The sequence below is a fragment of the Anguilla rostrata genome, chromosome 15, assembly GCF_018555375.3.
Source record: "Anguilla rostrata isolate EN2019 chromosome 15, ASM1855537v3, whole genome shotgun sequence".
NCBI lineage: Eukaryota > Metazoa > Chordata > Actinopteri > Anguilliformes > Anguillidae > Anguilla > Anguilla rostrata.
Genome location: NC_057947.1, coordinates 28,155,758 through 28,174,824, shown reverse-complemented (window position 1 = coordinate 28,174,824; position 19,067 = coordinate 28,155,758). Strand labels below are relative to the sequence as shown.

At 42.4% G+C, this 19,067-nt stretch overlaps 2 protein-coding genes across 6 annotated transcripts in view; both read left to right on the top strand.

Annotated features, from left to right (window-relative positions):
- Window positions 1–1,221: 1,221 nt before the first annotated feature.
- Window positions 1,222–7,179, top strand: LOC135240503 (serine/threonine/tyrosine-interacting-like protein 2). 5 transcript variants are annotated; one of them, XM_064310039.1, is made up of 6 exons: window positions 1,222–1,561; window positions 2,222–2,360; window positions 3,043–3,131; window positions 3,588–3,819; window positions 3,936–4,153; window positions 5,204–7,179. In XM_064310039.1, the coding sequence occupies exons 2-6, from the start codon at window positions 2,248–2,250 to the stop codon at window positions 7,099–7,101; spliced, it is 2,550 nt and encodes an 849-aa protein (XP_064166109.1). In that variant the 5' UTR covers window positions 1,222–1,561; window positions 2,222–2,247; the 3' UTR covers window positions 7,102–7,179. The 5 variants fall into 5 exon arrangements, with proteins under 5 accessions (XP_064166109.1, XP_064166112.1, XP_064166111.1 ...); XM_064310042.1 differs by lacking the exon at window positions 1,222–1,561 and adding an exon at window positions 1,660–1,873; XM_064310041.1 differs by lacking the exon at window positions 1,222–1,561 and adding an exon at window positions 1,660–1,887.
- Window positions 7,180–10,022: 2,843 nt separating this feature from the next.
- The window catches only part of pou2f1b (POU class 2 homeobox 1b), a 32,597-nt gene continuing 23,552 nt past the window's right edge, over window positions 10,023–19,067 (top strand). The window contains 1 exon segment of the mRNA XM_064310055.1: window positions 10,023–10,423. Within this exon segment, the coding sequence (XP_064166125.1) occupies window positions 10,378–10,423 (46 nt within the window). The 5' untranslated portion in view covers window positions 10,023–10,377.

Genomic DNA, 19,067 nt, shown 5'->3' with positions numbered 1-19,067 from the left:
GAGGAAGAGGAGTCTAAAGAGTGGGCTTTTCACAGGCAAAAGGACTTCATAAAGTGGGGTTCTCATGAGGAAGAGGACTTCATAAATTGGAGTTGTCTCAAGGAAGATGACTTTACAAAGTGGAGTTTGCACGAGGAAGAGGACTCTTTAAAATTGAGATTTGAGTGAGTGGGGCTCTACAATACACAGTTTTTGGTACACCGAGGGCTGCATTGTGTGGATTAGGCAGAGAGAGAGAGAGAACTGCTTTCTCCGGTGAAGTCACATACAGGTGAGCTGCACAGTAAGCAGATGGTTTCCTGTAGTCCACTCATGAAAAGGGGCTCAGAAAGTTGATCTCACAAAGTTCAAGAGTATGAGATGGACACGGCTAAAGCATCAGTCCGGTATGTTTCACTCCTGAGGTGCAGAGCGCGGTCGATTTTCTTCATCTGACTGGGCTAGACTTTGTAGTTCTGTACTATCGACTGCACACTGTAGGCAATGCACCTTTCAGACATTTCTGGTGCAACACAAGCTACTGACCTTGAATGTTCATGAACCTCCTCCCTGCTTTTACCAGAGCCACTGTGAGATTCTGCTTCTCTAATATTACTGTTTTGATATTGCCTGTCTGGTGGAATACAGTTTTAAAAAACTGACAGGAGTATCCTAAAAATCTGCTGCCGAGTAGCAGCATAGAGGTGTGAATAACAGGGCACGGATTTCTCCCCCACATTTTCAAAGCAACCAGAAAGGTTTAGAACATATGGACAAATTGCAAGCACCACAATTGCAGGATATGTTGTTCCCAAATTTCCATTTAAAAGAGGCACCGTATGCATTTCATGTCAGATTGTTTGACTAGGTATATGCCTTTATTACTTAGTTAAAATATGCTGTGTTTTCCAAGACAGATTCCCATGTGTAATCATCAATTTTCACTGTACAATAATGTTAGGATAAAAAGCCCAGTATATGGAAAATATTTTTCTGTAAAAAGATTTCTCCTCACAAGTCATTTCTCTTTTTAAATTAAATGTCTTAAATGTTCTGTATGTGGCTGAATAAGTACTGTGGGGAAGCAGGCATTTTGAATTCTGTCATGATTCAGCTCAGTTGATTTAATGTAACAATAACAATGCAGGTAATAAACGGTTGAAATACTTTGCCAATGCTGGCCTCATAAATAAACACCTCTAGAGTATTGTGTGTGTGTATGTGTGTCTGTGGGTGTGTGTGTGTGTGTGTGTCTCTGTGTGTGTGCGCGCACGTGCAATGAGAGGGGCTACGAGAACGGCTTGGCACTGCAGAACTCAAGGGGTTAATATCCCAGACAGGCCAAACGGTGTCACGCCGCTCTCAGATGTCAGGGGAGGGGGCTGATGGGAAAGGACCTCCCACTGGAGCTGCCAATCAGAGAAACCACTAAGTTTAGGAATGACCCCCCCGCCCCCACCACCCCTCACCCACATCGCTCATCCTTGCTCTCTCTCTCTCTCTCTCTCTCTCGGTCTCTGTTTCTCTCTCTACCTCCCTTTACACAGATTTGAAGAACAGAAGCCCTGCAGTGGACCCTCAGGTAAAAAGAATGAGAGGGGACAGGTATTGTGCTTTCGGGAGGGGAGGGGAGGGGGGCGGGGGTCAAATCTGATTTGAGGGGAACTGGAGCTGAGGAGTGGATTTGAAGGTTGGGACAAAAGTCCCGACGGCCCTTGAGCCTTGTGGCTTTGTCTTCAGCCCAGCCCTTGGGCAAATCGTACAGCTCGTCTGCAGCTGTCTCAGTCACTATAAATACACACATCAACACGCTACACGCTGTCTGCGTGTCCTGTGGGCCAATCCGGGCTGGGTTGAGACACAGTGTTTCAGTTCACTGAAATAGCAGCCAAAGGTAACCGACTGTGTGTGAGTATTACACAAAAAAAATCTCAAATAACCTGTTTAAAATGCCCTGGCTTTGTTTGTAAATGTTCTCTCTCTGCTTTGTCTCTGCTTTGATAAATGCAAACTAAAACTGATTAGTCATTCTGATTGGGGGTGTGTCATTTTTCACAGGAAAGGCTATCTCAGGCTTTTATCAGTCAAATGATATGCAGGTCAGATACAAAACTTAATTAATTTCTGTTTGCGTGGGTAATTCTTGAGGATCTGTCCTTGCCTTTCCGTGGGTGACTACCTATGTGTGTATATAGTATGTATTTACTGTGCTCATTTATTGACAGTATATGCATTTCTCCAGTACCCATTTGAGGAGACAGGCTTGCCATGGCTTCTGGAGGGAATAACGAAGATGACACAGATCAGGTGGTACCGGAATACAGCAGGGCCAATATCAGGGACATTCAGTCCCACTATCTACGCTGTCCTTCCCCCAGCAGGTCAGTACACCAGACCCTGCTTGTTAACGTTTTATATGGCTGATACACATAGCACTCGCATACTAATGCCTTGCGTACTAACAAGGTTCCAAGAGCATGCTGCAAGGTACATGTTTTTACATCATCTGTATCTGCTAGGTCTATAAACACACTCTATGGTGGAAATTATATACCAAGTAAATATGATCCAGGTGTTCCTTGTGCCATTTTTTTTATCACGAGAGTAGGACTAAATGGCAAACTGGCCACTAGCAATAATGAAAACAACATGTAACTAATTTATGCACTAATGTACCTTTCCTTTGGCCAGTGTAGACTGATAGTCACATGTTTGATCATATTAGCTGTATCCAACTGTCATTGCTGGCAGTATAACATACAGCATATCGTATACAACGTTTGCATAATTTGGGATCTGCTCAGGAGCAAAGAAGGTAATTAAAATCTCTTGGTTACTGCAGCCTATCGCAGTACCACTACATACAACAGGGCTACTCAAATCTGGCCCTCGAGGCCAGTAGTACTGTTGGTTTTCTTTTCTACCAGATAGTTCGACTGATTATGGCATTGATTGGCCAGAGACTTAACTCACTTGGTATCCAAAGTGTAAATCAATCCCTATTAGATGGGGAATAATGACAGCAACACTGACCTCTTCTTCACTGTTCCCTCACCACTGCAGGTTCTCAGCGATTTCAGAAACGGAGACCATCTTCATGGAACCCATTCACCTCTCGTCTGCAGTGGCTGCCAGAAAGATTATCCGTGAGGGTGAGGTATTAATAACCAGCCGATAAGCACAGTGGCATTTCAACACAGGCATCATTGTTATTTTAGACTCGCAACGTGCCAATTTATACCTTAAAACCCCTGATCTCAATCACAACACAACATAAAGTAAACTGCCGAAATCTGTCTGCAGAATATGTTTGAAAGATCATTTAACGGCCCCAGTTTCATGCTTCTACGACCCCACGTGTGAGAGTCATTCAGAAGTGTGGTTTGCTGGGTGATGGGTCTCCCGACTTATCTCTATGACATCATAAGCATGTGGTTCAACATATGATTTTACATCTCCACAAGTTAAGCCAATCACTGATGACTGTCATATAGCACTTAGGTGACTAACTGCCACCTAAGCACCACATCAAGTGGTCAGTAGTCAGACTACTAGTCAACAGTCAGAGACGTTAGCATCTGTCATTCTCAGTGCTTCTTTCTACTCAGAGCTGAAGCCACGAGCAATCAAGGTGAAGCCAGTTCCAGAGAGCATGCTCGAGTCAGCCAGGCAGCTAATGGTGGAGGATCTGTACAACCGTGTGAAGGACATGATGGATGACACCAGCTCTTACAACACCCCCTGCGTGCTGGACATTCAGCGAGCCATGGTGCAAGACCGACTGGAGGCACCCTTCAACCCCGCTGATGAGGTGTGGCCCAGCATCTTCATTGCTGAAAAGTGAGTCACCTTGGAAGCAGTGCTACGTAGAGTGGCATTTTTAATGTCATGGAGAGATGTTGTTGAGGATGTATTTCCTTTGCATCATGTTGCCTGGATACATGTCCGCTTTGCAGAACTGTAGCGGTTAACAAGTCACGCCTGAAACGGATGGGAATCACCCACATATTGAACGCAGCCCATGGTACAGGTGTATACACGGGCAAAGGTTTCTACAAGGACATGAACATCCGATACCACGCCGTTGAGGTGGATGACTTCCCATATGTGGACATCTCTCCACACTTCCGCAAGGCCGCTGAGTTCCTGGATGAGGCCCTGCTAACACATAAGGGTGAGAGCGGAGGTTAGGGGCCAGAAAGAGCCCTCCTTGGTGACTGGAGGAGTAGGAACCCTGAAACACCTATATAGCGAGACCTGGTCCTATAGGGCCGTAGTGTCTGCTGGGCTACTCAACCCTGATGCAGGTGCTGCAACCAGATAGTGTGTGCAATCCTCTGGCTGACTGCAGCACAAAGAATGCATGAACTAGTTAGTACACTCCTGAATGGACACTGTCACAGAGGGACAGCTATGCAGCTGATCGCTGGGATGCACAGTTAACATCAGAATCATATTGATTTTTCCCAAAGAGCCGGCCGATTTATTAGAGGTAATTCTGTTGCAAATTGAAAGGCTCCCGAACCTACTGCCACTCCTCCATAAAAAGGAATTTGTGTTCTTGCGATATATTAAACAATTTTCAGTAATGTCAGCAGGTTGAAGTAACTGACTGATTCCAAGTTCCATTACAGAACACTGCCATCTGGCCACCAGAGCTAAGTGCTGGGATGCAACGACCCTGCCAGCTTTGTAGAGAACTCAAGAACCAATTTCAGTCAGATTAATCTTAGTCCTGGACTAAACTGAGTTTTGTATGGAGAATCTCCATTCAAAATTGAATTCAACCTAGGACTAGACTTAATTTGTGTCTGTGAAACTGGCCCTATGTCTATAAGACCTGGTGTTCCATCCCCACTAATGCATCAGCATTGTTCCATCAGCTCTAAGCAGATGATTTGGCCATACAAGGGTAATGTAGCCCTCAGAGTGCAGTTAATTGACCGTAGAAAATTTGATGTAAATTGCAGTGAGGTGTTTTGGACATTTTTAAGGTTTGATTTCACCATCAGAAGTGATTCTTCTGTGAGTAGGTGATTAATTAAGTGATGAGCCGAGGAAACAAAATCAATAACTTGTCCAGTGCTAAAGGACTGAAATTGATCAAATATAAAAATATAAGAACTTCTGTGATGTTTTTTTTTCTCAAATACAATTCAGGGTATACAATAAAAGGGGTGCTCAGTGCAACCTGGTGTCTCTCTCTCTCTCTCACCCCCTGTAGGAAAGGTGCTGGTGAACTCAGTCATGGGAATCAGTCGCTCGGCAGTTCTTGTTGCTGCCTACCTCATGATCTTCCATCACATGACCGTCATGGAGGCCCTGCTGGCACTGCGTAGGAAGCGGCCCATCTGCCCTAACGAGGGCTTCTTGAAGCAGCTGCGCCAGCTGAACGAAGCCCTGCTGCAGGAGAGAGACGAGGACGAGCAGCACAGCGACACTCTCAGCCAGGGCTCTGCTATCGAGGCAGACGCTAGCCAGGAAGAGGGACGGAGTGTCCTGGGTGCCGAAGCACTTTCCATGGTCGCGGACGAGGAGGAGGATGAGGATGGCAAGAGTGAGACGAGCAGTGCGGCACCCGTAACCCAGAGGCGTGCCCTGGCAGAACACGACCAGCAGAGGGAGAACCAGGCCCCAACTCTGCCCAATGAGCAGGAGGTAGAAGATGACAACAAGCGCACGATCCGCGAGTGGCAGCAAAGGAACGAGAGGTACCGGAGTGAACACTGGTGTCGGGCACAGCTACGGAGAGAACATGAGGAGTCACTCCCGGCAGGAAGCTGCCACCACCGTCCAGAGGACTCGGAGAGTGTCTGCAGTGTAGACGTCCAGGCCCTGACGGAACAGGTGGGCACCAGAGGGATGGGCCGCCACACACAGGCAGACTCCGTATCCACTGTAGAAAGCACCTATGCTGACATGGGGAGACAGCGACTCAGAGAGACTGAAAAGGAGGCTACTAACAGATACAGTAGCAGACACCAGGGTGAGGGCGACATGACTAGGACCAAGTGTGGGCAGGAGGATGAGAAGAGTCTACTCTCAGAGACTAGCGCACTCTACAGGTCCTGTGTGAAGAATAAGGACACACTGACACCTCTTGAGCGATGGCGTGTGAGGCGGATCCAGTTTGGCTGGAATAAGAAGGACACAGACACAGAGACAAGCATTAATGATGAGCAGGATGACAGTGAAGGGGAGGAGATCAAGGTATCTGTGCTGGAAGACGTTGACCTCACAGCCTACCAGACTTGGAAACTGAAACAGCAAAAGAAGATGGGAGCGGAAAATAACGATGAGACCATGGAGCTCAGCACAGGTCAGGTCACTGACGCAGACAACAAACGCAGCACCTTGTTCAAAAAGAAGAAAACGAAAAAGGGAAGTGATGAGGATGATGAGGACCAAAGTACAGGAATTTCAAAGACCGCAAGCAAATACAACCCAGCCTTTGTCAGTGAAAGACTGGATACACCATCTGGCCTCACAGGGAGGCCCAGTTGCTCTGTCATTGAGAGAAATCAGATCAGCAGAAACAATGGCTGCTGTTGGCAGAGAGACATTAAAACTCCTTCCATGCACCCCGACAGCCTAAATGCTGAGGGTGCGAGGCCTCGAAACTCCAAACACTCCTCATTTAAAGAGCAGGCCACAGAGTGCTCATTTGCTAGGGGACAACAGGAACATGAAAGGAAATCAAGATTTTACCCAAGAGCTGCAAGGCAGCTGCCATCATCCAGTCAATTCCAAACTGGTGGCATAAATGGTGAATCCCAGCCAGATCCTTATTCAGAACGTCTACACCACCCCAGGTTGCCCCCAGCAGAAGACTTGTTGTCCAATAGTCTGACAGAATCCAAAAGCTACGCTAGAATGCGGAGATCTTATACCACTGACGTGGAGGAGCAGGAGGAGGAGGAGGAGCTTCAAGACTACACAGTAAAAAGGAAGTTCAGACATTACTCTGGACATGAAGACAGCAACACTGAGGTAAAGAGAGGAGGGCAAGTAAAGAAGGAAAAGGAGGAAGATGGGCCTTCCAGCACAAGTCAGCATAGGCTGAGGTCTACAACAAAGGCAGATGAGGATCAGGGTGGTGATATTACCACAAGGAGAAAATGAAATTATATAAAACTGCTCGCAGCTTCTTGAATGTAAATCTTTCTTTCATCTTCTGAAAGTAGAGAACCTCATGAGTTTTGTTTGTTAGCTTGTTATTTGGAATGAAAACCTGAGGAACTGTGTGCATATTCATTTGAGGTCCTTAGGTTTACTGACAACACAAAGAGCAGCTGTAAGGTTGCCATTATCATTTTCATTCACTAAATGGTATTTGGGCACTAGTGATTTACACCATTTCACATAAAATTACCTTGAAATGCCCATATAACTAATTTCCTCTTATAATTTTTTTTACGCACAAGTACAAGGGACTAAGACTGATTTGAAGGCTTATAGAAGAAAATGTGTGAAGCACACAAACCCCAATGTCCATTTTATGGACAAAATTGTATAATTACACATTATATATAATGAAATTGAAATGACAACCTCACAACCTTATTAACTTACACCTATTCATTCCATTAATGGAAAATATGACACAAATATAATAGTTGCCTATAGTTTTTTGCCTGTTTGGTTTCTCAAATATATGTCAATTACAATTCTTTTTTTCCCCTCCTGTCTATATAAGAGGAATCTAAGACCAGGTGGTCTACATGGTTCAAATGTTCTACTAACACATCATGATTTGTGTGCAGAATACAGTAGTCTTGTGTCATGTTTATACTTTAATGTGAGAGGTTACAATGGTAACAATAAGGGAGTACTTTATTTATAACACTTCATAAAGTGCAGGAAATGGCACCAGGTGAATAGGATACTTCTTTATTGGCCATTTTTCTTGGGTTGTGTCAATTGATGGTAGTGTATAGTAAATTAGGGCATGTTTTCTTTGCTGTAATATTCCAGGTATAAAAGACAAACAGTGAACATGAGATATGACATGAGCATAATATTGTGCATGTTTGCCAAGTAAAAGAACTTGGCAAACACTGACTAACCATTGTTTAGATAATTTAAACATGGTTAGAATACTGATGTTCTGTTAAAAATAAATAAATAAATAAATAAATAAATAAATTTAAAAAAAATAAAAACTCCCTGCATCTTATGTTATCTTTGAAACAACAACAGCTAGAGTCAAAACATTGCCCACTCTGTGAGTTTCTCTCCTCTCCTGAGCACTTGCAATAAACTGCCCGAGAACCACACTCCAACTGTCTGGCAGTTCATCCTCACCCCGGTTTCTTAAGCCCTTCAGTGGAAACAAAGAAGCCATTACTTTAAAAACCCATCTCAAAGCCCATATGGGGCTTGCAAGAGAGCACAAATGTGATCCACCCAAAATGTGGGGAGAAAGGTTTTACATTCAGATGGGACTAAAACAGAACTTTTAGTCAAAATGTACATAGTTTTTAATGGGAAAAACCCTAACATTGTACAAGTACCACCATTCCTACAGTGTGAATTATGGCGATGGCAGTAGCATGCTATGGGATTACATCTCACCGGCAGGCACTTGGAAACTAGTCCAAATGGAAGGAAAAATGGACAGTCCAAATTCTGGCAGTAAACCAATTTTAGTCCTCTGAAGACCTGAACCAGGTACAAACATTCACCTTTCAGTGGAACAATGATCCAAGGCCACAGTGCAGCGGCTCAAGAATAAAAATGTGATTTGGTGGCCTCACCTCAAGCCCACTGAAAATCTGCTGCACAACTTGAACACTGTCATCCATGAGCTATATCCAAGCAATGAGAGCTAGAGCTAAGCTGTCCAGAAAAATGTGCATGTTTAAAGCTGTTGTGAAGCTGTATGGTGAAAGGTGCCAAAAGATCTGAATACTTACACAAGTAATGCTTCCATTTTATTTCTCTTCAAAATATTTGCTGACATTTAACAATTTTTTAAAAATAGTTTAGCTTGTCATTGCTACAATATATTTACAGGGTAAAATGGTAGAGCTATGTTGGAGCTATAGGTCTAGTGTGACATTCTACACATCTACACACCTGGTAAGAGGCACTGGCTCTGCAGTTTTGACAAACATGACATTAATAACGGCTGCCAGCATTTCTTGTGGTGACTGAAATTTAATATTACATTTTTCAGACCCTGTCTTTAATCTCTTTCTTTGGACAAAAGAACAATATGGACATTACATTTCATTACCGAGGGCTGCCATTATGCCTGACCAAATCAATGCATTGTTTTGACTTGTAGGCTATATAATTTCCTGTGGCTCACTCACTGCAGTTACTGAGGGGCCAATAAATGCAGGAAAAACAACCGCTAGAAGGTACCACAAGATATAATATAATATAATATAATATAATATAATATAATGTCCTTTCTTTACTCAGTTACAGGCCTACCTATTATTACACACTTTTTTTAATCAACGGTATTATCGGTGGTTCCCTAATAAAAACAAATTTTCTCGGGTTTTGTTGAATTAGTTGGACTATACAATTTCATGTGCAGGGGAATGTTCCGCCATTGTTTCGTTCTTGTGAATTTTCGAGAACAAACAGATAGCCTACCATTAAAACTGTAGCGTGTATAATAAATTGGTTGTTTTCAACATGTCTGAATTTGCCCGAGTCTTCAATGGTGCAAGATAACCCAACTTTACACCATGAAATCAAACCCGCGTTCAGAGACCTTTGCAAGTCTCTACAAGTTCACTAATCCCACTCAAATTCACAAGGCAACAGCGAGTCACTTGTCCATAACATTTCTACTTTAGTTGACAAATAAATGTGTTCTGGACACAATGGCTCTCCTGAGAGTTCACGCCGAATTTAAGAATTTTGTTTGTTTGAATCAGGTTATTTTACAGAGCATGGCAAAATGCTTTGTTTCAGTTCAACGAGTTCAACCTTCATTCATCATAATTTCTCTGATAAACAAGTCCACAACCTAAAACTTTAAAGTTTACGTGGATAGCTTACCTCTCACAACAGAATTATTCAAAACTTCCCGCCCAGGGGTAAATACCGGAAATGCAAAGCTTATGTTTTTGCATAATATTATCAAAGAGTTTTCCAAATTTGCGTTGTTTTTCGCTTTTATTTTTTTTCTGTGAAGTTTCTCACTTTCACCAGCTCTTTCCGATAAGCAGCTATTCACCTTTTAATTAGATAAATATTTTAAATTACACGTGCCACTTGATTCCCGGACAGTGGCTCCAGACGCACATGACGCAATGGTTGAATGTGTTGTATTTATTAATTAAAAATAACGATATTCTGACACATAATGCAAATTCTTGTGGTGGCGCGAGTCTAGTTTTCTATCTCGGGGCTGGGATTTCGGGTTAAATATTCAAAATGGCGGATGGAGGAGCAGCGAGTCAACATGAGAGTTCGGGACCAGGTAATCATTACTGCATTTTACATATTCATATTCATATTCAAACGCTCTTTCTCTCAACCTGGATCGGGACGAGAGAGAATCAAAACAAAAAAACTTTACATAATTTATTAGTAATGCAGTGTTATGATTTAGATCTAGATTGTTGCCTATTTCTCAGACCCCGACAAGGAAACTGGGACAGTGCAATGGCAAATTTAAAGGAAAAAAAGACCAATTTCTTTCTTGTGAGATTAGAACCCACTGAGCACGTTACATATTCATATTCCTGCCCAGTAACCACGATTTTGCATATTTTATTAGTAATCAGCGACACGGTTGTGTAATTTATTTCGATTTTTCTGATGTTCTGAAAGGTGATGTTAAACACGAGTAGCTAGCAAAGGCTAAACGCAAGCATGCTAGCTATGTGCTTTGTGTTTGATATTGCAACGTGACCATTACCTAGCGTAGCGTTTACATATTCATTTGCTCGCCAGTAAGACGTGCATATTTTGCCATCGTTTTCATATTGTAAATATCTCATCTTCGAAGGGATGGCTTGCTTTGCGTGTAATTATAAGGGCGCAGGGATGTGTATATGCCAATTTCTCCTATCCTTTGTGCCCTCTTTGCAGCAGGCTTTCAGCTTGTTGGGTTATTCATTCGCGCGTCCCTCCGGAGGGCGCCGAGTTCAGCAACATTGGCAAACAAACTAACATTGCGATCTTTTACTTATCTATATTGGCTATGTTACTCCATAGATGGCTAGCTACAGGCAGGAATAATATTCCCATAAAGAACAATGGTTCGCTAGATCATGTCACTCCACGCCTTTTTTATGGCTGACCAACTAGTAGCGTTTAATAATAAGCTAGCTAGCTACGCTACTTTCACATTGCCATGGTGTTAACAAGCTGTATACACAAACCACCGATTTATTTTGATAAAAAGTTTACCTGCAAAGCTACTTCCATCCACGGATGGGAGAGTGGCTAGTAAGCTAGCTACCGTCGAAATGTCGCCGATGTTTTCTAAAAGAATCGTGTGTGATTATGGAAACGCATTCATTGTCAAATAATTTTGTTTGGTGGTGGGATTTTGTTATTGCTCTAACCTTAGCTAACCATAACGTATACATTTTTTATGCTCCACAAGAACCAGTAGCTTGTTAACCGTCAGATCCAAGCTCCAAACATGAACTTGGACCTGATCGCAGCAGATGCAACTGTTTTGAACTTAGCGTTCTACACGTATGAATTGATTTAAGTTGTTCTGTGTACCTATCTGAAACTTCTTTCCTACAGTCATCTGGACTGTTAGCTATTGAAGCACACATGCAACATAACGTTTCTGAATAATTAAGGTCTATAATCCGCTGATCAATTTATCTAGCTGGCTCTAGGCTACTATTTCACTGTATATTTGGTAATGTACTGTTTCTTCAGTGTTGGCCTTCTTTCTGCTAACGTTACTTTTCCGAGTCGCAATGAAGCCTAGCGCAAGCTAATGTTAGCATTTTTTGTTTTTAATATTTAAGTTGTTCGCAGCGAGCTTGCTGGTTACCTGTGGCATAGTAACCGACTTGGCATAGTTTCTAGTTACATGGCTAATGCTGGCTGATGTTAGTTTCCCTAGTTTAAGCCCCCCTAGACTAAATAATCATTTAAAAATCAAGAACTACTGGACTAGCATGGTTGGCTAGGGACATTGTGCTTTTAAATGGGAAAGTTAATGTTTCTTTTTAATAAATCAAATCTAAGTTTGTAAGAAGCTGGCTACATACGTTAGTTGTAGTTGTTTGTCTTGGAGCTAACTTGCATAGAGGACTTGTATGGGTGGTGTTTGTTTACAATGCGTCTGAATATATTAAAGTGTCTCATTAGAATTTCTAATTTGGGGAGGTTTCTTTTATTTAAAATGGCCGAATTGATCTCCGCCTCTCATGTTTAGTAATGCTTTATCTTCAGTAGCGACTCGTTCGTATATGTATATTTTTATCGAACAGAATGTGCTTTGGGATTGTCTCATTCCTTTTTAGCTTTATTGCTGAATTTAAGGCCTACTGCAGTGGTCGAGGCCCAAGACTCACACAAGGCCCAGGCCTCAGTTGAAAAGCAGGCCGCGGTGTTTATTTATTTAATTATTCATGCTATTTTTCAGCTGCTTGTCATGTACTTTTAAATTGTACGCGATTCATCATTCTTAGTGTTTTGCATTCAATATAATGTGCATACTTGACTTTAGTTGTCTATAAAAATATCGTTTTGTTTTTATGATTTAAAAATGGCGATCTTGTTACTATGCTAGGCTTGCTTTTGTTGTAGCTAGCTAACATCAGGAAAACGTCATTGGCTAACTTGCTGGTTAGCTGTCGTTGGCTGCAAGGCAAACGTTCAATGTTTGAACAACATTGGATGTATGTCTAACGTTACATATTTAAACGACGAAGTTAACATTACTTATTTTAAATAGAACGTTTACAGTGCTCCTTTCTTTGTGTATAACCTGTCTAGTTTCTATATTGCCAACCATTAGTAATTATGCGATTCAGTATCAAATAAAGAATATCAGGATAAATGATATACATATACTTCCCGGAGCTAGTCCCTCTCCTAATTGTTGGCTTTAGCATGCATACGGTTATTTTGGTTACAATAAATAAAATTTAGTTTGCTACTTAACGCTATACAAGTTTCAACCGTTAACGTGTGGTTTAACGTTTGCGCTATTTCTTTTGGAGTAACAAACCATTAGACTACTGGAGATTGCATATTAAATGTTTACGATAATTGACTAGCTAACCACTTTTTGTGCTTTTGTTTCAGTAAACTAAAATAAACTAAACACATACTGGTCCGTAAAGCAGACTGCCTATGTTTGAGGGTTATTCAGTACTTCTGGCTGTACCGATTGACCCAGTGTTTTCTGTGGTACGAGTCAAGTAATTACTCTAAAGAATGCAGCATAGATTCAGTGGAATCTCCTCTCGCTCAGACCATGGATTCTGAACAGCACTTAAAAAGCTATTCCCTGTAGGACCGCATTCCCTCTTCTTTGTCCAGAATCCTTTCTATTTGTGCTCTGGTAACATTTGTGGCATTTTACCAAGTGTGTATTCATTTATTTTGCTCCTGAGTTCTTTCCCTAAGCACCAAGCTCCCATGTTTTGGGTTTGAACGACACAAAGCTCTGTAAAGATGAGGACTCTGTGTACGGAGGACTGAATGTTGAACAAGAACCCTTTTTGCCCCGGACAGGCTTGCTTTTGTTGTGTCTTCCAACGGTGCCGATTCTACTCTCAGGATGCTTAACTATAACATTTATGGGCATAATAATGAGGATAATATGAAACCATTTCTTATAAAAAGGAACAACAATTAAGGTGATATAAAGATTTCTTGTGTGTATTCATATTAGCATTTATTTCTATAAATAAAGCTGAAGAAAATGGCTGTTGTGCGGTATTGTTATAATTTGAAGATGTGTAGTCCAGGTTGTATTTTTTTTTTTTTACCAAACCCACAGTGGACAGGAGTCTGGATATACATTTTTTGCCTCCTTGCAGGGGTCTGCTGAAATGCATGTAACACTATTTTCCCACTCTGTGTGACCAAAGTGTAGAAAAACTCTTTTTAAAAAACGACTCTCGAACCGTACAGATGGCTCACTGTATTAGTGAAGACAAGCAGAACGGTTGGACGTGCTTGACTGCGTGATTGTAACTACCTGAATTGCTCAGTAAAGACTGTTTTCATGAGCACAGGTAAGGCCTGTACCCCAGGAGGTACAGCCCTGGTCCTGAGCAGCTTCAGAGTAAGCTCTTTATTGTTGTTGCTCAGCACTTCGGTGGATCAATTAAAGTAGTCAATTACACAGCTAACTGGGGTCTACGTTTGTGGCTAACGGTGTGCCTGGCAGCTCCCCGGGACCAGAGTTTGCTACCCCTGCGATTGCATATATATTGCATGGCTGAGTGTGGGCTTTTCCATGTTCTATGAGAGTCTGCTGAGGCATGACACAATTGACTGCTGCCCCCCCCCCCCATTCCAGCCACTATGAAGCTGGCAGGTCACGAGAAACTTCGGTGAATATGTGAAAAGGCCCTTAATTGTGCACAGAACCGTCTGGGCCAATCGAAACTGTGCACTGAAAGTGAAATGGTGTTTTTTAAATTTATTATTATTATTATTATTATTATTATTTATTTTTTAAATACAAATTCCCGGAAGTGAACTACCCCTTTAAGTTGGCCAGCGTTCCTCAGGTTACCAGTGCAGTAGCTCCTCCTAGTGATGATCTGTTTGCTCACAGTGTTCTACTGTTCATTAGAGCAGGACATGCTGCTTCTTTGATTTTGATAGGTGCTCTCGCTTCTATAGCACTGTGCAGCCTGCAGTGCAGAAACTGGTCATTGGCTGGCTGGGCAGTGATTCACAATAGGGCCCTTGTTTCAGCTCTGTCCTCGGGGACGGGAGCTGAAACTGTTGCTTGGGGCAGAATAGATGATTCCAAATTGAAGAAAACAGATTATATTGTAGTTTTCATTGTTTTTCTTTTGTGATTTCTTTTTAAACAAGCCTAATTAGGACTAATCTTTGCTTGGCCACTTTGAGGCATAGGTAGGATGGTACAGTTGTCAGAGCAGTCCAATATGGCTGTGTGTTTTTGTTATATACAGTTATATACCTGTCCTGGGGTTTGTTTAACAAATTTCTGTGGTCACCTGTTCCTAATGTTTGCACAGTAATATGTATGTAAAAGATACATCTGTGAAGCTAATCCTCCTGGCCGCCAGTATCTTTACTACCCTATATATGTGACATATGCCAAGAAGACATGCTTCACATATTCATGAAATAGTTCTCAAGACGCATACTGAAATGGAAACAAGTCTTCATTTTTATCATGCTTCTTAAAAAGCTGAACAGCTGTTACATTTGTGGCATAAATTTGTAGTTTATGCACTGTTTATTATTATTATCTTATTTTATTTCACTGTTATCATGACCAAAAAATTGTTGTAAACCTACTGAAAAACCGATTCTGTTCTGATTCTGATTGATTCTGATAAATGAAAACTGTTGTCTGAGTCTTGCTTTTTTTTTTAAACGTAGCCTAGGTTTTGTAAAAGCTCCCCTTTCACTTTCTAAAGGGCTGAAACGATTGCCTGAGCTCCCTGTTTTTTTTTTTTTTTTTTTTACATGGATAAATATACACTGCTTCACATGAATATTCATGCACGAAAACATTGAATTCATGAATGATTTATGATTTGGAAAAAAGGAAACTGAAGTGTACTGTGCTGACAGGAAGGAGTGCTGCACAGAACCCTTCTCCTGAGCACAGAAGAGGCTATACTATTTATGTTTACTGTGCACAGAATTGCAACCGTCTGGCACAGCAGAGTCTAGTAGGAACACAATCTTCACATAACAACAGAAAGGGGAACTTAGTCTCACCTGCACAGCAAGACCAGCATCGTTTAACCGTATTGCAGAGAGACTGTCAATCAATCAGTCTTTTTTTTTTTTTTTAACCATTTTATCATCCCATAGAGAGAACTTTGATTGCAGGAAGGGTTAAAGAGCACATTTCAAAAGAACATTTAGACTTATAACTGCTTGTAATAAACAGAGCAGAGACTATGATGCAGTCTCTTCAGGTACCGCAAATTGTCTCGGGGGGGGGGGGGGGGAGGAGGACCCTCAAAAAATTTTAGAACATAGGGTTTTCTGGGGTGGACTGCAGTGGTGCGGCCCAATGTGAAATCTTTGCATGGGTTCCAAAAATCCCTGGTGGTACCCTTGGGTCATGGTACAATTACCCACCTGTTTCTGTTGAGCCATCTGTAATGTTAACTACATTACCTAAAACAATCCTACCCTATGCAGTGCATTGGGTTTGGTAGACTGTGCCATATGATCCCTTTCTGTTTAAGTTTGTTGCCAAGAAGACACCTGAAAAATGCTTCCGGAAGTTTCAGTGGCTCTTTGATGAAACTGATTGATGAGGTGACTAGCCCTGGCGAGCTCATGGTGTATGCATATGGCTTCATCTAGCAAAGCTGCAGTTTCTATTGTGTGCATTGCTTGTGAGAGTAACTTCTAAGAAAGCCTGTTATGCCTACGAAAATTACCATTGCAATTTCCCATATTGTAATTTATTTTGTGAAAGCATGGATTGAAATAATTTCCCCTCTTCCTCATTGTGTCCTGATTATGACCTGGGAGTGTAATTTGTAACCTCGCTGCTTGTAGCCTTCTTCTTTAAAAAGGGGTGTAATCATGTTTTTCTGTTTTTCTTTTTTGGGCAGTGCACTTTGGTGAAGGCTTTGTGTCAGTCCGGTCTGTGTATTGTCAGTGCAGGTGTGTGTTGTTGAAAGCAAGCATGTTTCACAGAGTTCAAAGATCAAAGCCTTCTGAAGCTGCAGGTGATTTTAAAAATTGAGGTCCGTTGCAACTTTGTGTTAGGAGGACATTTGCACAAAACTATGCAAAATGGAGGCGTGCGTGGGTCCGTCTCTGTCCAAGGAGTTCAGTTTTGGTCAGTAGGCCTTCGAAAGGTGGTTAGTTTGAATGTGAGCTGAGCTCTGAATTTGTCATTTCCTCAGTTTTCTTTTCGTGCGTAGATGAATTAGAATATTTCTGCATTTAAATATGCATAATTTTCTCAGTGTCTGTTCCTGGTCCTTCACGAAGCACCATAATATGTCCTTCCTTTCATATCTGGAACACATTATTCAGTCAGGGCGACAATAAAGGGAGGCTAATTAATTGGCAATTTAAAATTCTATTAATTGAAGTATTTGCATAATGTGTCGTATAGCAATTAGTTTTTTTTTTTTTTTGAGCCGAGGCAGCAGCAAAATGCAAATTTATTTTCCTCACCTCTTTTTCCATTTTTTCTCCCCATCTACAAAGCTCTCAAGTTTTGATTTTTAAAATGCATCTGAATAGAAGTGTAGTCATGGCAACAATGATGTTGAGAGAGAGAGAAACTGCCAGTTTGCAATTGATGTTACGAGAGAGAATATGCCAGTTTGGAATTATTTCTGAACTATAGACTTTTTATTTCACTCTGTTTTTTTGTTGAAGCTAGTAGGTTAGCAGTACAAATCCACTGTGGAAGTAAGCTGGTGTCTTACTGTCCAGTATGTTTTCTCCCTGTCTGTCGATGCTGTGTTAGTTGTGATCCTGATTCTGTTTGGCTTAATGCAGCAGTGGCCTTGGAATTTGGCTATTTGAAATGATTGTAAAGACCCATGCCCCTCTCCTCCTTTAAAAAAGTTTAAATAAAACCACTGGCTGTGACATTTCCAGAAGTCACTCCAAAGTCTCTCCTATAATCCAAAATTAACTTTTCATATTCACAGCAGTGCACATTTACAGATGTGTAAATATGCTAATTTCCCAGCCCCCCATCTATGCCCTTAATGGATTCAGAATGTAAATTTCAGGTTGCTTTTACATTGCTTGATGCAGAGTAGTGTACAGCTGCGTTATCTTGGCATCTTGAAAGACTGATGGTCCCAGACAGAACAGGATCAGCCTGTTTGTGTTTGGATGAGTTTCTCTGCCCCATTTCCTCCTCCACCAATGGCATTTCTTCCCATCGGCCTCTGCCACCACACTGATTGAGTGTGAGTGTGTGTGTATGTGTGTGTGACAGGGTGTAGATATGAGAGAGTGTGTGTGCGTGAGAGAGAGAGTAGGTGAGAGAGAGAGTGAGTGTGTGTGGGTGTGTGTATGCGAGTGTTTGAGAGAGTGTGCATGTGTGTGTGTGCGTGTGTGTGTGTGTGTGTGTGTAAGAGTAAGTGAGAGAGTGATGGAGTGAGACAACCTCTCCTTCCTTCCAACTGGCAATGGGGCCTACTGGCACTTACCCTTACTGCTGTGCTGGGGTGGAATTCCTTAAAAAAAAAAAAAAAGGCTATCCAATTAATATGCTAATGAGATGATAAATATTTATGGGAGATTTAAATTATGCAGAAAGCTTTCAGTGCTTGGCGCGTAATGAATTGCACACAGGACTTCAAAGCACGCTCTGCGGCACTAACGAGGAGGGAGGATTTGCATACGACTTTAATCAGCTGCATACTGATTAAGCCTCATTATGGGAGCTGCCAGCTGCAATCTTTGTTTCTATTTTATTCCAGAAAAAGGGGGGACTTTGTCACACTGGGCTGGTCTTGACGATCGCGCCGTGCTGTGCGGGGTAGCGCTCTAAGACGAGCGAACGGACCGGAGCGGCTAGGATCTGCTCGCGGAGAATATTCCACTCGAGGCTTTCCCCTTCCGTGGCCCGCTTTTTTCCGGCAGCGGCCGCTCTCTGTCGTGGGCCCCTCTCCGAGCGGGACCGCTCGTTCTGCCCTGCTCAGAAGATCCAGGGGTGCGGGTGCGGGTGCGGCGCGCCGTCCCGGCCCGGCGGGACCCGATCGTGGAGCGGGGGTTCGTGCCGGTGGCTCCGAGGCCATGCTGGAGAACGTTAGCTCGTTCGTGTCTGGTGAGCGGCGCCTGTCAGTGCACCGGCTCTGATGTGGGGTCTGGTAACGCACCTGTCGTACGGTAGTGTGCTGTGTGTACGGGTTATGCTGCCGTGTGCTGTTTTGTGAGAATGTGTCACCGCCTTAGCTGAGCGGTACTAGATTGTCTTTTGGGTTTGGTGT

Coding starts and splice junctions, on each gene's coding strand:
- LOC135240503 (XM_064310039.1), top strand. CDS start 2,248: ATGGCTTCTGGAGGGAATAACGAAGATGACACAGATCAGGTGGTACCG. Junction 3,132..3,587: donor CAGAAAGATTATCCGTGAGG/GTGAGGTATTAA, acceptor CTTTCTACTCAG/AGCTGAAGCCACGAGCAATC. Junction 3,820..3,935: donor AGCATCTTCATTGCTGAAAA/GTGAGTCACCTT, acceptor TCCGCTTTGCAG/AACTGTAGCGGTTAACAAGT.